Genomic DNA, 16694 nt, shown 5'->3' with positions numbered 1-16694 from the left:
ACTTTCTTACTTAGTATTTTTGTCTTGTTTTCAGTAGAAATATCTAAACATTCTTAAATCAAGAAGTATTTTCTTGATGAGCAAAATGACCTAAGAAAATAACACTAGTTTTTAGACAAAAAAATATACAATTTAAGTGAATTTGTGCTTAAAATAAGCAAAAATAACTGCCAATGAGCTGAGAAAATTTTACTTGAATTAAGTGTTTAAGAAAAAATAAATCTTATTTCACAACTTTTTTCTCACCCCATTGGCAGATAATTTTGCTTGTTTTAAGGACAATTTCACTTAAATTATATATTATTTGTCTTAAAACTAGACTTATTTACATAGGTCATTTTGCTAATCAAGAAAAAGCATCTCCATTCAAGAATTTTTTAGAAATTTCTACTGAAAACAAGACAAAAATGCTAAGTGAGAAAGTCATTTTTTGCAGTGTGGTTTTAAAATAAATGACAATATGTATACCCTGAAGATGGTCTTTTGACCGAAAGCTTGGTTATTAAAACCTGCTGCTAAGGATTTAAGTGTGCAGACGTCTTTGTTTTCTAAATAAATGACAATAAAATCAATACCAGATGACACAACTCCTAAAGTGTTATGTTTCCCCTCCAACTGTGGCACAAGCTATCACTATAATGAACTGATTAATTGTTCTGATATTATCTTCCCAAGATGTGCTATCTGACTCATTGAATCTGTAAATAATTGCACGAGTCTTGTTAAATAGCCTTGTCAAAGATGATGGAAGATGCTTATCTCGACACGAAGTCACTTCCCACTGAAAACCGTAAGGAGATGCAACACAGTGTCATTACGCAAGAGGGAAAAGCAGCCGTCTGTCTTAAATACATCAGCGTGCAATTGGAAGTTGCAGATGGAGGGGAGCAGCTGTTAGTTGCACACAGACTAAATAGAACTTTATTTTGTCACGGGGAATCATTTTCCCCCCAAATAATTCAAATGTGTAATGAATGCATAATTTTTACGCATTCATTCATTATTTGTGACAGTTTTATTGTAGTCTGCTTTTGGATTGATTGTGGTTTAGTTTAAAACCAGAGTCTGAAGCCTGAGCACTGCATCACTTTACAGACCCATGAGTGTTGAATGCATGTAGATTTTGACACGACAGCATTAATGAGAGAGTAGGTTAGTACTACAGGGCCTGATTTAATGTTCTTTAGTAATGTCCATGGTAGATGAAGGGCTTTCATTAACCTCCTTATTATCAAATCAATGAGCAGTATGAGTCAATGGTTCAGGCTTATAGCTCTTTGATGCATGATTAAAAGATGAAGTGTCATTTGAAGGTGAGGGACATATTGAAGTAGTTATAATATGGATGCATGCCATAAGGACAAGCATAGTTTATACTTAGCTTTATCTTATTTCATTCATTATGGATGATTTGGTTTCCATCATTTATTAAATGCACATTAACCTAAACACAAAGACTTATGCTGTGTTCACACCAGCCACGGTAGAGGTGTCAAGCGTGGGTGACTTCAATGTTAAGTCAATGTGAAGACGCATTCACGCGCGTCTGTAAGTCTTGCGGCGCGAATGAGGCGCTAAGCGCGCCGCGATAGACGCGATTTCGCCTCATTCGTGCATTTAGTTTGCGCGAATGGCGCGAATTGAGATTTGCTGTGGCAGACGCGCGAGTTGAAAAATTTTAACTTTGGCGGCGTCGCATTAACCAATCAGGAGCTTGCTATCTAGTAGTGACGTGATTACAGGAAGGGAGCGGAGTCGCAGAAGCCCCTCCCATGACGCGAATTTGTGTGTGAGTGTCTCGATGACTAGAATTTCACGTGCGAAACTCAAAATGTTCAAGCGGCAAACTACACACGGTAGACGCGAACGTGGCTGGTGTGAACCCACGGAAAAAAAATATTATGTTGATAGTTGGTTCACAGTGGGATGACATTGCAATTTGTTATGCTTCATTAATTGGTATTTTTGAATTCAAGTGATGCAATTTTTTACTTTACTGATTCTAATTCTGCAAATGTGACAACAAGATAAAAAAATCTAATTGTATGTAATTGTATGAATAACATTTGAATAGTTCAGATGCAACACTCGCTAACCCTCTGTATCTGACATGTTTTCTAGTAAATTAGCATTTTGTATCAGGCTCTTGGTCAGGTTATTGGTCAGTATTTGAAATGCCTTATTTTCACAAATGTCACTTTTTTCATTTCATTGGTATTTAACAAATTTGACTGTTTTCCACAGCAATGACCTTTAACTCTTTCCCTGCCAGCGTTTTGTAAAAAGTTGCCAGCCAGTGGCAGCATTTTTCTTGATTTTCACAATAGTTTAAAGCCTTCCAGAAATTGTTCTTCTTTCAAATATATATAAATTCAATATATCTAATGTAAGAACAGACCCTCTGTTTTCAAACAAAAAAAACCTGTTTCATCCTACCTTCATTAGTTCTTTTTTTATCACCTCTCACCAAATTTTGAGCAAAAGATAATTCCATTTTTGTAAAGGACTTTTGATAAACATCAGATTTAGAGTGATCATCAAAACATACACTAGGGCGATACCTCCGGGTTTTATAAGTTGCAGAAAAGTGCCACCTGGTGGATAATAGCGGTATTACGGATTGCCAGAAATACTCGTCATTGGCAGGGAAGCGTTTTCTCTTAATTGACGTGTTAACTCGTAAATGCCGGGGAATAAGTTAAGTGAATGCAAGCTTTTTTGGGCAAAAACCTCCACTTAAAAAATCCACTTCTTAGGACAAGACATGATAAAATGTTGCAAGATCACTAAAGATGATGAAAGTAAAACTGAAGCACACATTAGGAGGTTCAAGTACTCACATGGGACCCAAGTTTGAATGTGATCCACAGTGGTTCTCTTCTGTGCACTTAGAGGACTTTGCTGGAAAACCAGTGTGGCGTTTATCAGTTTCTGCCAATAAAGCAGTATTTCTGAATAGACTGAGGCCAGGATTCAGTGGATTTGAAGCGAAAGTATTTGATAAGCGTATAATACGTGCCGAGAGCATTCAGTTAATCTCATTATCTCATTTTTGATGGAGGAGGGGTTTAACGGCTTTTGCATCAGAGCTCCTCATTTGTTATTTAAATGAAAAAACATTTTACCTTGTCTTAGTTGAATAATGGTATTTACCAACATACGAAAAGTGCTAGAAATTCTGAACATCTCCGTTACATAGAAATTCCTCCTTTAGAAATGTCCACCAGAAAATGGCCCAATCTGAACAACGGATACATGTTATGTAAAATGCATCTCATTCCCCCCCACTCTCATTCAATTCTCTCCCCTTCAAAATAATTTGCATACATCCGGCCTCTCACCTCCAATGGGAAGTAAATTGCAGCAGTGTTTGCGATGTTCAAGGCGAAATGGCGAGTCGCGTTCTGAGGTGTGCTCTTCTATCTGTAACATTTTGGTCTGTACGTGTTCTGAAGACGGCGACATTTACTATTTTGAGTGGCAGCAAAGGCAGCCAATCAACGTCAAGTGCTTGCATTTCATAATGAGCTTGCCAGTTAAGCCCGATGGGATACCAAATAGGTGCAAAACCACGCGTTTAAAATCCCCCACCCTAATATAGCTTTCTGAGAGAGGTTTTAAGGAAGCTTTTAGAAACCAAAATTTTGTTGTCTACATGTCACATCACAGAACAAGGATAAATACCCCGTTCAATCTTTCTATGTCACCTTTAAAGCAACACTATTTACCTTTAAATGATGTCTCTAAAATTATTTCAGTGATAGAACAACTTTTAACTGGACAAATTGTACTGTTGCTGCAACCTGAGCAGCCTCCTAGCTGCTACAAGCACCCTCTGAAAGTGGCGGTGGAGGGTAGAGCACACAGCCCCGCCCCTCCCCCTGCCTGCAGAAGAGTGTCTGATACCAGGCACTGTTGCGCTTTTCAACCACATGGGGGAGCTGTAAGTCATTTTGACATGAAAACTACATGAGTAAAAGATCACAACATATTTTTTACCAATTCATGAATTGCAAGGATATGCACTGTGACCAAAATATAAACATAATTTATTATATTGTAAGTCTTTGCTGATCCCTCACCAATTTTCATGATCTTTTTATAAAGCGAATTAATCCTTGAAAATCTCCTTTACAGTTCCATTCATATTATGCCAGTGATGGGTGTAGACTTGGGAGAGGGATTTTAATTATTTTTCTTATTTAGGCAGTATGTGAAATGTACCATTCATAGCCTCTTTTCTTTGTTTGAAACACATCTAGAACTCCAGATTGTTTGAACACTAAAATATTTAACACAGTGGCAGTTCAGCAAACACATTCTGAACATCAGGCATCAATAATTCTTAACATATGCTAATTCTCTAAATTGGCATTCTGGTGCTTATTATTATGTGTGTATTGTTTTGATTTGCAATAGGAAGCCTGTAATAACATTTCATCTAAAATATCGTTTCAGAACGTTCCAAGACCTTTCTAAGCAGACAGACTTGAGCTATGGGACGGTGAGAGATTCAGCCGTGTACGATTACTTCAGGGTGAAGGGCACGAACCCCCTGGAGCAAGACAGCACTTTCGCAGAGCTATGGAGGACTATCAATAAAAACCAGGGACAGGACAACTCTGTGAACTCTCCCACTGAAGGAATCCGCAAGGTACCACAAACAAACAGTTCTGTTAGTTACAAATGAAGTGAGGAGGAAGGAATGAAGCAGGATCTATTAACCTGGCCAAGTAGGAATTAGAACTAATGTTCAATTATTGTAGGGGAAATGGGTGCTGGATGTCTCACTAATTGTTTAGTAAAATCAAAATGTCACACGCAACTCAACCTTCACTGTAGTTGACTCCTGTGCTAGTATTGTTATATTGTGTTTACTTACTAGCACAGAGGTTGCCAAATTGGGGGGGTGCAAGTTTGCTATTGTTTTGTTATTCATTTTCTTTGGGGGGCCATGAAGGGATGCACCCTACACACTACACAGCTACACCCTACCATGAAGGGATGCACCCACCTAAAGGATTAGTAGGAACACCATACTAATACTGTGTTTAACCCCCTTTGGCCTTCAGAACTGCATTAATTTTACGTGGCATTGATTCAACAAGGTGCTGAAAGCATTCTTTAGAAATGTTGGCCCATACTGATAGGATAGCATCTTGCAGTAGATGGAGATTTGTGGGATGCACATCCAGGCCACGAAGGTCCACACCCCAAAGATGCTCTATTGGGTTGAGATCTGGTGACTGTGGGGGCCATTTTAGTACAGTGAACTCATTGTCATGTTCAAGAAACCAATTTGAAATGACTCGAGCTTTGTGACATGGTGCATTATCCTGCTGGAAGTAGCCATCAGAGGATGGGTACATGGTGGTCATAAAGGGATGGACATGGTCAGAAACAATGCTCAGGTAGGCCGTGGCATTTAAACGATGCCCAATTGGCACTAAGGGGCCTAAAGTGTGCCAAGAAAACATCCCCCACACCATTAAACCACCACCACCAGCCTGCACAGTGGTAACAAGGCATGATGGATCCATGTTCTCATTCTGTTTACACCAAATTCTGACACTACCATCTGAATGTCTCAACAGAAATCGAGACACATCAGACCAGGCAACATTTTTCCAGTCTTCAACAGTCCAATTTTGGTGAGCTTGTGCAAATTGTAGCCTCTTTTGCCTGTTTGAAGCGGAGATGAGTGGTACCACTTCTGCTGTTGTAGCCCATCCGCCTCAAGGTTGTGCGTGTTGTGGCTTCACAAATGCTTTGCTGCATACCTCAGATGTAACGAGTGGTTATTTCAGTCAAAGTTGCTCTTCTATCAGCTTGAATCAGTCGGCCCATTCTCCTCTGACCTCTAGCATCAACAAGGCATTTTTGCCCACAGGACTGCCGCATACTGGATGTTTTTCCCTTTTCACACCATTCTTTGCAAACACTAAAAATGGTTGTGCGTGAAAATCCCAGTAACTGAGCAGATTGTGAAATTCTCAGACCGGCCCGTCTGGCACCAACAACCATGCCACGCTCAAAATTGCTTAAATCACCTTTCTTTTCCATTCTGACATTCAGTTTGGAGTTCATGAGATTGTCTTGACCAGGACCACACCCCTAAATGCATTGAAGCAATTTCCATGTGATTGGTTGATTAGATAATGCATTAATGAGAAATTGAACAAGTGTTCCTAATAATCCTTTAAGTGAGTGTATTTTGCATGTATGGTAACCCATACTTGGAGTATGAACTCTGCATATTTTGTTGTAATGGTATGATACTTTGTGTACTTTGAGTTAATAAACTAGCAAAATGTATGGTTTTAAGTGAGTATTTTAAACATACAACATACAAATCCACTGTTAGGGAAACACATTGTGAAATTAAAAAACTTTAAAACTTTACAGCTTAAAATGATGCATTTTGTCATGTATGACACCCAACCTCTGCCTCCCTTATATATCTGCAGAAAGCACCTGAAATAAAGATTGCTTTTATTGGTAGAAGGTGGATGCGGTTGAACTTGGACTGCACAAAGGTCAACAGATAGTCGAGAGCTGTCTATGGTGCTGAATGAAGGATGTGTGGTATTCACTGAGTGCTGTCCGTGGTGCTGAAGTTCATTTTGAAGTTCTTTGCACTGCCGTGTGGTTTGTGATGACTGGCTGTCTGTGATTTTAGTAATCTCATCAAACACTAAAAGAGCCCATGAGTAAAAGTGCAATTTAAGGATTGCATCATTAAAAACAGAGCATGTACCATGCAAGTCTGACAGAAAACGCAAAGCACCTGCTCTTAGACTATAAAGATACATATTCATTCTTCAGAAATTATTGTTTTCTTTCGCAGTGATAAAAAATTACAATTCATGTTGCTGGAAACATTCCTGTATTTCTGCTTGTTTAGTAAAACTTTGCATACAAGCAGCCAATGCCACGAGAATTGTTAAGAGAAGCAAAAGACCTGCTTTCCAAAGCAAACATTTTGAACTTAATTTCACAGCTCCTCTTTATGTCACGGAAGCGCTGTGTCTGCTGGCATGCTTTTCACAGGAGATATCACCAAAACCATGAATCTCTTGATGAGTGTATTCCAGCCCAGTAACATAACTGACTATTAAGCTAACAATTCAGCAGGCTGGGAATTGATTTCTTAAGCAGAATAATGAAAAGAGATAAGACGGAAAGAAATGGATGCCGGACCGTCGCTCTTTGGATGATGTTGAATAATGCTATTGTCTGGCCGCCCATGCAAAAGTGATTAACTGCCACTTAGTGCCCAGCAGACTCACACATAAGGATGGACACTTTTACCCTGTGGACTTTTAAGGAAAATAAGCACATTTTTCACACTGTCACTATATTTTATTTGTTCACTAACTGTCCAGGGGTCTATACCAGCCTACCCTCAACCCATTCGACCATTTAGGTCGCTTGTCTCACCCACAAATGCAGTATGAAATTATATATTGGGTACTTTTTTGCAATGGTGTTTCATTTAAACCGCCAGGATTTATGGTTTTTATAATTACATTATTCAGGCATTTTGAGCAAATGATGTACACATTTGTTTATAATATAATATGCACCACAGCATACAAAACTTGCACCATTTATTTTTAAGAAAAGTACAAATAATCCAAGTGTGTGATTCTCACGAAATTCTAGACTTAAAAGGTGTCCAGCATCAGATTTTTTAAAACAGCCCTTGAAGCCAATTTTTTTGCACATATAAGATTAAGGTTTGAACTTACTATATCCATTATTTTTAGAGGATTTAAAAAAATTTCCTATAGAATTATTAACTTTTTTAGATTATCATTATCAAAAATTATCATTACCGCATTATATTAAATATATGCATTTACAAACTCATGTTTCGGTAATGAGAACTAAAAAGTTGTCTAGGTACTATGACAAACAAAATTTCAACTTTTATCTGGAGAGAAAAAATATGAACTGCTTACCTGGTAGTCATCTTGAGTATCACAGTCAATTATGTCCCTTCCAACTATTTTTTTTTTTTTGAAAATGTTAGTTCCTTGAGGCCTTAAACAATGATTAAAAATTGTTGCGGAGGATGAGAAAATTTTTCTTGGACACATTTATATTCCTTATTATAGTCTCTACATTTACCAATGATCACCAAATACCACATGTTTCTTTACTGTAAATGTTTATAGTATAACATGCACTGAAGCTTTTGATTTTTTAGATTTTTTAATGGTAAATATGTCAAAGAACCCAAATCCAGTCATGGACACATTGCGGTAATGAAAATTTTCCCCTTAAATGTAGAAAAAACAACAAAATTGGTTTGTATGATGTCATTTGATATCATGTGCAAAATAGTACATGAAGAAATGTTTGTAACTGTATGCTTCTTATTTTGATACTTTTACTTTGCATTTACTTTTTTTGCATTTATGTTTCATGACACCTCATAAGTGTAATTTCACAAGAATCACCCAAGCGTATTATAAATTTATTTGAGGAAAAAGTGATCTGCTGCAAATCTCAGATCCGGTGTGTACTCATTCAAAAACTGCCAGGGTTGCCAGGTCAAAAATCCTATTCAAAATTAGCCCTGTCTCGTTTTGAAGGGGGTCCTCTTAAAAAATCTATTTTTTGTAAAAATCTCTTTCTGTTTAAAGCAGTGCTTCTCAAATAGTGGGGCGGGACCCCCAGGGGGGGCTCGAAGCGACACCAGGGGGGGGGGGGCGCGTGAGACCCCGGGGAAAATACTTTTTCAGGAAGTGATTTTTTGCACCGTCACTTAAAGACATTACACACAAACACGCTGATAAGCCGCTTGAGTTTTTTATTATTATTTATTGATTACATTTAATTTAATTTTTCAGTATCAAATGGTCAAAAAATATACTGTAAATAAGGATTGATTTTTTTTATTTCAGGCAAATTGATGCATTTTAAGTCTTTACTGTTACAGACTAAAAAACAATTTTAATAAAGTTATTCTTTGTTGTAAGTTGATTGATATTTCTTTTTTTGTGTTTTCTTTAATGTTAATAAGGATACAATGTTTTGCAGATGTGTAATTTTATAGACAAATTATACTATTTACAGTCGCGGCAGAGAGTTGGGGGGCGCGAAATGTTTACTTCTTCCTAGGGGGGGCGTGACAGAAAATAATTGAGAAGCACTGGTTTAAAGTGATGCACAAGGACAAACAGATTTGTCATTTTTAAAACGGGACAGTCTGTTTCAGACACGCAGTGTAGCACTAGTATGCCATTTGATTTAAAGGGCAGACAACCTTTAATAAATGACATCAGCACTTGAATTTATTAAAGGTAATCTAAATCCCACTGTACTAATGTAGACTTCAAAGATAGATAGTAAATACTTCATGTAGGTGTACTTTAAATAGAAATATTTCATGTTTTTATGGAAGAGAGCTCCTTTGTCATTTCATCTTTCACAAACTATTTTTCCCTTTTTACTTGTCATATGAAAGTTTGTCATGACTGTGGGGCTGCGATAGAGCTCAAGTTGAAAGCATTAGACGAGCAGACGCTTTATTTATTGTGGTGGAGAAAAAATGCCATTATTCTCTGGCAGACACATATCTCTTAAAAGAGAGAGAGAGAACGAGAGAGATAGTAAAGCTGGTTCCCAAAGATGAAATGAGTTCAAAGCCGTCTCATGACTTTCAATGAAATGTAAACATCTTTTATTTTGAGTGATGCCTGCGACCTGTCAAGTTACTGTAAAGTGAAACCCGAGGCTGTGTTTACGTACCGTTATCAAAAACATCAAACCTGCTGTGATGTTCAGACACAAATGGGCGTATTAAACATTTTACCGTGCGTGTGGTTCCTCTCAGGTGAAACGGGATTCGTACGCCTTCCTGTGGGATATGGCGGTGCTGGAGTACGCAGCGTTGACGGATGACGATTGCACGCTGGTGGTCACGGGGAACGGCATGAGCAGTAAAGGATACGGCCTGGCCCTGCAACACGGCAGCCCATACAGAGACCTCTTCTCTCAAAAGTGAGTGCCTCCAAACGGAGCGCGTGCCCAACACCATCACTAAATATGATACAAGTCATTAAACCGCTTGAAGGGTAGACATTTCGATCAAGCTTGCAAACATCGCAGCATTTGTACGTGATGGATCGCTTCTTATGTCCTTTTTTTTTCATTTACATCACATTTATTTGCTTGGCAGGCACAGTCCATAACATCTCACAGGGGAATCAATGAATTGCGGTGAATCACCATCGCCTCTCGATTCTTCCCATTCCTTCTTTTTCACACCTCAAGCCCTTCATTTGTTTGACTGTAATTTGCATGCATATTTTCAAATCCGGCTCTCATGCCTATTAGCTTTAGGGAGGCAAACTCGCTGACAATTAATATTGCACATATTTTCCAAAAAATATCAGGGCTTGTCAACCTTTCGATTCCTCAGCAATCACCTGCCTATGTTTAAACATTTGCTATGCATGTACAATTAGATCATCCTCTTTATCTTACACTTTAAATTGATGCCCAAGAGGGTTTACAGTGTAACGGGTGATATTTTTTCAACCTCTGTCATTTTCTTTTGTCATTAATTTTTGACCTTTTCTTCTCTGTACTTTACAAATACAGCCACGCTTTGAATCTCTCCTGCACTGAGATGAATAATTGCAAAGATACAGACCTTATGTGCCGTACGGGGGCTTTTATACAGGAAACATTTTAAAAAGCCAATTAATGATTGTTGAAAGTGCAAATTGCTACTTGGATTGCTACATGTATGTTTAATGCATTGAACTTCTACTATTGTACTTGTATGTATGAATTTAGTTAATTATCTAGCTCTTTTACATTTAAAGTCCAGATATATGATGCCTGTAGTATATATGAAGTTTCGTTGCAAAACGAGATAAATCCATTTTTTAACATTTTTGTCAAAACATGTTTATTATTATGTTATCATGTAATTATTTTGTTTTATGGTGCTACTTAGCTGTATTTTTTAAGTTATGAAGGTTTAAAAAACAAACCAACTGCAGTTGCATTGAAATGAATTGGAATGCACAACCAAAAAACGAGATTTCTGAACAATTAAAAAAACTGTGGTTATCTCGTTTTGCAACGAAACTCTTCATATGTAACTTGTCATGACCACTAAATATGGCATGTGTCCTATTGTGCCCTTTAATAAGATGTTCTCCCTGTTCTCGCTGACCTTTTTGGTACTAAACAAATCGTAGGAATAAGCTAATTGTATGCTATATCATGTGTACTATTTTGTGTGAAAGTGTGTATTTTATGCAAGCAATAAGGTATAAGAGGCTGTATCGTGGAATAAGTCACGACTGAAGGGTGTTGTTTTAGGGATGATGCTTATTCACTTATTTAACTTATTCATGATACTAGCACAGCCTCGAGTACCTTATTGCTTTTATAGATATATACATATTTATAGCAAAAAATATGTATCAACACAACTTTCATGAGATAAAATCACTAAAAGCCTTCCTTCTGCTGGAAAAAGCAGTCCCTGGCCATAAAAAAAAGTTTTATATTACAACGCTTGTAATTAACTCATTCCCCGCCAGCCATTTTTTGAAAAAGCATTTTTGAGTTTTTTTTTAAAAATCTTCTAAAAATAAATAAACATACAAATATATCAAATGAAAAAAAACAGATCTTCTGCTTTCAAAGAAACAATAAACAAACAAAACAGGAAAAAACTTTCATTCTATCTATATTTTTTAGTGCTGGGCAAAGATTAATCGCAATTAATCGCATACAAAATTAATAAACTTAATTTTTGCATAATATATGTGTGTGCTGTGTGTAATTATTATGTATATTTAAACACACTTTCATACATACATACATACATACATTTAAAAAAAATATTTATATACAGGAACAATTTTTAAAAATGTGTGTGTATATATATATATATTTAAGCAATATCGCTCGAGTAGGAGTGTGATATAGCTCTATATCATCACGGCTGTGATTAGGCCAGAGGCACGAGGCCGCAGGCCGAGTGCCGGAGGCAATCACAGCCGTGATGATATAGAGCTATATCACACGACTCCGAGAGCGATATTGCTTTTATACAACAGTTCGACGGCACACGTTTGAAAAACGAAAACTAGAAAACAACAACGGAGTTATTTTAAAAGCCTCTTTGTTTGAGAACTACTTCTTCCGCCACGGATTTGAGGGCGGCCAGAATGACAGGTAAAACTTTCGGCTGCTTTGAAGCTCATAACAACTCAATGGACGGAAAAGCCGTTACTTTATATTACCGTTTCTTGGTCACAAAGTGTAGTTTTAAGATTAGTTCAGTCGAGAATGTATCTGTATTATATTTAAATCTGCAGTCGATTAGTAAAGATAGCGCCTGTTTGAACGTTTGCTTAGTGAGATTCGGTACGAATGAGAACCAAAGCATGAGCGGACATCAGTGTTCACTCGCCCCGCTGACCACCGCCCTCTCTGGGCTACATCTCTGAAAGGGATTCCCTGGCTCTCATGTTGGCCTTGTTTGTTTATGATCGTCAAAATGAGATCAAATCAGCAGTATTTGGTGTCATGATCAAACTAGTACTTGTTTTTTATTCATATTTAACAGTTAGTGTCTTTTGTGTTGTTATTGTTTTGGCGCGAGGTAAAAGTTAATAAAACTACTTATGTAAAGTTACTATTGCTTTCTCATTTATTCTTAACGTGATACGAGCACTCGATTATTATTATTAAACTTTGTTCTTGTCAGTACTATACAAAACGGTTTTTTATAAGTGTCAGAGAGATGTTTTTGCATGCTGCTTATAAATATACCAGTGGCGATATCTCATAACATGTTTTAATAGTCACGTCACGATAAAGTAAATGATCAATGTCCACATTTAAAAGCTGCGGTGCTTACCTGCAGTTCCACGGTGTTTTCGCATTCTGATAAAAGATATAGCTCCAGAAAAAAACAAGTGTTTATATTCCTCTTTCCAAGTGTTAATCGTCCACACGATGTGACAAGACATTTCTCCCATTAACTGTAACGTAACATCCAAGAGCGCTGATCTTTGACGGAATAATAACTTCCGATTGGGGATTCACAGACTAATTTATGAGCTAGTAAACTAATGAGACACACGGAGAGTGTTTAAAAACAGGGCGTCTGTGTTTTTCCATTCAAAGATGAGCCTGCTTAGGACCTCCATTCACTAGGTGGCGTAATAATACGAAAGGTGAAGCGGTTACAGTGCCGTTATCAGCACAATATCGTATGGCTCTTAGCCAATCAGATTCGAGAACCAGAAAGAACTGTTGTATAAATATTAGGGATGGGCAATATAAACGATATGCAATATAAACGATAGAAAATTGGCATACGATAGAGATTTTAAATCTATTGCACTATCGCGATAATGCGTGTTGATGACACAATCTACACGCGAACTTTAGAGCCATGAGCTGCAGCCGAATAAACATGGATGAAAGCGTCAGCGAAACATCGGAACTCTTGAAAAAGACCGATGCAACATCTATTATTTGGATTTAAGTCATAAGTTACATAAGTTAACTGCTGCTCCACGCGCGAAATTGGCATTATGGTCTAGTAATTGTGAAACATGCAGTATATTATATACTGTGTATCAGGCAAAAGTTCCAGCTAAGAGAGGTAACAAGACTAATCTGGCTTTTGTAAGGGTCTATATAACCTGTTCTGAAACAAGTCTATTGAAATTATTATATTGCAATACATATCGCTATCGCAAGAGGCTGCCATGTATAACGCAATATGGATTTTAGGCCATATCGCCCATCCCTAATAAATATATATATATATATATATATATATATATATATATATATATATATATATATATATATATATATATATATATATATATATATATATAAAATATAGAATATATAAAAATATAAATAAATATATGTGCACTTGTAAATGTTTCTTAAATACATACATAAATGTGTGTGTATTTATATATACATAACAATTACACACAGCACACACTTGTATATTTTGTTAAAAAATAACTTTTATTTTGTATGCGATTAATCGCGATTAATCTTTTCCCAGGACTATTTTTTTCTCTGCTTATAAACTCTAAATGGGTATTTTTCTTTAAAAATACAATTTGTTTAGCCAAAAGCTGAAATAATTGCTTTTTTGAAGGAATTTTGTTAGAGATCAGAATGATTATCAAAACATTCACAGACTTTAAAATAAGTAAATCTTTTATATATGTAAAAATTGATTTTCAAGAAAAAAAAATCTTAATATTTTCTTTAGCATAAAACTAAATTCTTGAATTAAGTGTTAAAGAAAAATGTTAACGATTTTTTGCTTATCCCATTGGCAGATTTTTTTTTTTTTTTTGCTTGTTTTATGCACAAAATCACTTAAATTTTATATTTTTGTTCTGTGGACTGGACTTATTTTCTTGGGTCGTTTTGCTTATCAAGAGATAGCATCTTACATTGAGAATTTTTGGATGTTTTTACTGAAAACGAGACAAAAATACTTAAAAATACTTACAAAATTTTTTTTTTTTTGAAAGTCATTATTTGCAGTGTACCATCTAGTGGATAATCGCGATATAACAGATTAACATTAAACCTCAGCAGGAACACATTTTTTTTATGCAAATGTTTTCTCTTAATTGACAAGGTAACTCATTAATGGCGGGGAAAGAGTTAAAACACAACTTTTGACCAATCCGAATCAAAGACTGGAAGTAGTAAATACGATTCAGAAGTTAAACCTAATATCGCCTTAGTCACAAGCTACCTTTCTTTTCTCTTCCCTAGAATACTTGACTTGCAGGAGAAGGGGGACTTTGATATTCTGAAGCAGAAATGGTGGCCGCGAAAAGGTCGCTGCGACCTGGACAAGCAAGCCGAAGCCCAGCCGGAGGGCCGAGCGCTGAGACTACACAGCTTCGCCGGGGTCTTCTGCATCTTAGCCGCAGGGCTGCTGTTAGCCTGCCTGGTGGCGGCGCTGGAGTCTTGGTGGAAAGGCCCACGCTGCCAGCGGGCGCAGCCCAAAGAGGTGACCCCCCAGGCGGCCAAACTACGGCCGACCCCCGTCCACCGTGCCCATCAGGACTGTGCAGCCACTGCCACACTCTACTTTATGGATCCAGACTCCACTGACGCAAGCCCAGATTTAGTCGAGCTCCAGTACACCCAGCTATAGGTGTGACCATCGAGAATTTACCGCCTCCCGTTTGCTGAAGTGTTGCCAAAGAGAAAGCAAGAAGGAAGGGAGGGAGTTTGAAGCTGATTTAAGATGATCAAATCGTATCTGAAGGCGAGCTCACGCTGACCCAACAAATTAAACGATAGTTAATTTACAGTACATCCAAACTTTACCGTAGATTGGAATGTTGGCTTTAATTGGGGCATTTTGGATGCGCCTTTATGGTGCCTAAAATCTCTGTAAATGGCAACTTCGTTCAACTTCTTAAGTAAAGGTTGTACCTGGATCCCTAAACTAAAGTGTGTGCAATGAGAAAGCCAGTGACTTATTGACATTTGTTATCGACACAGTGTTCTGCAGTTTAGTCGTCCGACCGTTTTTCCTCTCCTTCTCTATTTTCCCTTTGGTGATATCTGCAGCAAGTGCAGCAGCTCATAAACCACATACAGTATTACAGTCGAGAAACATCGATTGTCGATACCGTAATATTAAATTCTGAAGAAGCCGTTGAAGATATTGAATAATAATGATTACAGGTCGGCATTATGGCTACCGTTTGTCAACTTGCTGAAAAAATGTGACTGCATTTGAATTGATAGCACGGCTTTCAGACGATATTGCTTTCACCGACCTCTTGTTCGGGCTGTAAGGTGCTCACGAAAGACCCATACGCCCGCAGATGCTGAATGTTTTTCATATGCAAAAGCTATTAAGGGCAAACCTATTACGTAGCTCAGTGGCTTGCTGTACTGTCACGGCTGTAATGAGGGAAGTGATTAGAGCTCTGCTGTAGATATTGATGCGTATAAGCCAGCCTGGCTCCGGCGAGCAATAAGAACCACACGATAACTAACCCTACAGATTGACGTTTTTACATTTTTATTTCCCCCTGTGACTTCTTATTGCAATTATATGCCAATATCCAGACAGTCACGGCTTCTCTGTGGTCTCATGCAGGACACTAAGGGCTGCGCTCTGGAGATGGCGTCTGGGTCATTGGCATATAATGAAATTGCAACTGCTGCAGGATGCGCACGGGACGTTTGGCCAGAGAGAGAGAGAGACTGGGAGGACTCGCAGGCTTTTTACACAGGTCAGCAGAGACCTGATAAGGGATGACTAAACACGAGGGTTGACAAACGGGGAGATCGGGGCTGGTGGGCACACTTTGACGAAAGTAAAAGCTTTATTTCGGTACAGGCAAGTAGATGGAAGTCTTGGCAACAAAAAGCTAGTAAATATATCCACAGTTATTGCACAGGGAAAAAATTTCATGACATGACTTTTTGTGATGACATAAGTTCCAAATAAGGGCATGGGGAAGTGCTATTTAATGCACTTTCATATAATTTAATGTTGTGTTTCCATCTAAAAAATCTTGGGTTGGTTGGGTAAATATTGGAAAAACAACTGTTGAGTTACACTGCAAAAAAAGATTTTTGTCTTGTTTTCAGTAAAAATATCTTAACATTCTTAAATGAAGATGCTTTTTCTTGAT

The 16694-nt window shown here is 37.6% G+C and overlaps 1 protein-coding gene across 6 annotated transcripts in view; it reads left to right on the top strand.

Annotated features, from left to right (window-relative positions):
• Nucleotides 1-16694, top strand: part of grid1a (glutamate receptor, ionotropic, delta 1a) — a 436389-nt gene that overhangs the window by 415837 nt on the left and 3858 nt on the right. For 4 of the 6 annotated variants that reach the window (XM_055173307.2, XM_055173309.2, XM_073869734.1 and 1 more), the window contains 4 exons: nucleotides 4459-4654; nucleotides 9845-10011; nucleotides 14806-15046; nucleotides 16154-16289. In XM_055173307.2, the coding sequence (XP_055029282.2) occupies nucleotides 4459-4654; nucleotides 9845-10011; nucleotides 14806-15046; nucleotides 16154-16289 (740 nt within the window). Of the gene's footprint in view, nucleotides 1-4458; nucleotides 4655-9844; nucleotides 10012-14805; nucleotides 15194-16153; nucleotides 16290-16694 lie in introns of all 6 variants that reach the window. The other 2 variants (XM_055173306.2, XM_055173310.2) reach the window with 2 other exon arrangements.

The sequence above is a fragment of the Misgurnus anguillicaudatus genome, chromosome 7 (genome assembly GCF_027580225.2).
Source record: "Misgurnus anguillicaudatus chromosome 7, ASM2758022v2, whole genome shotgun sequence".
In the NCBI taxonomy this organism is placed as follows: domain Eukaryota; kingdom Metazoa; phylum Chordata; class Actinopteri; order Cypriniformes; family Cobitidae; genus Misgurnus; species Misgurnus anguillicaudatus.
Note: the sequence above shows the minus strand (reverse complement) of the source record. Positions and strands in the feature narration are given on the sequence as shown.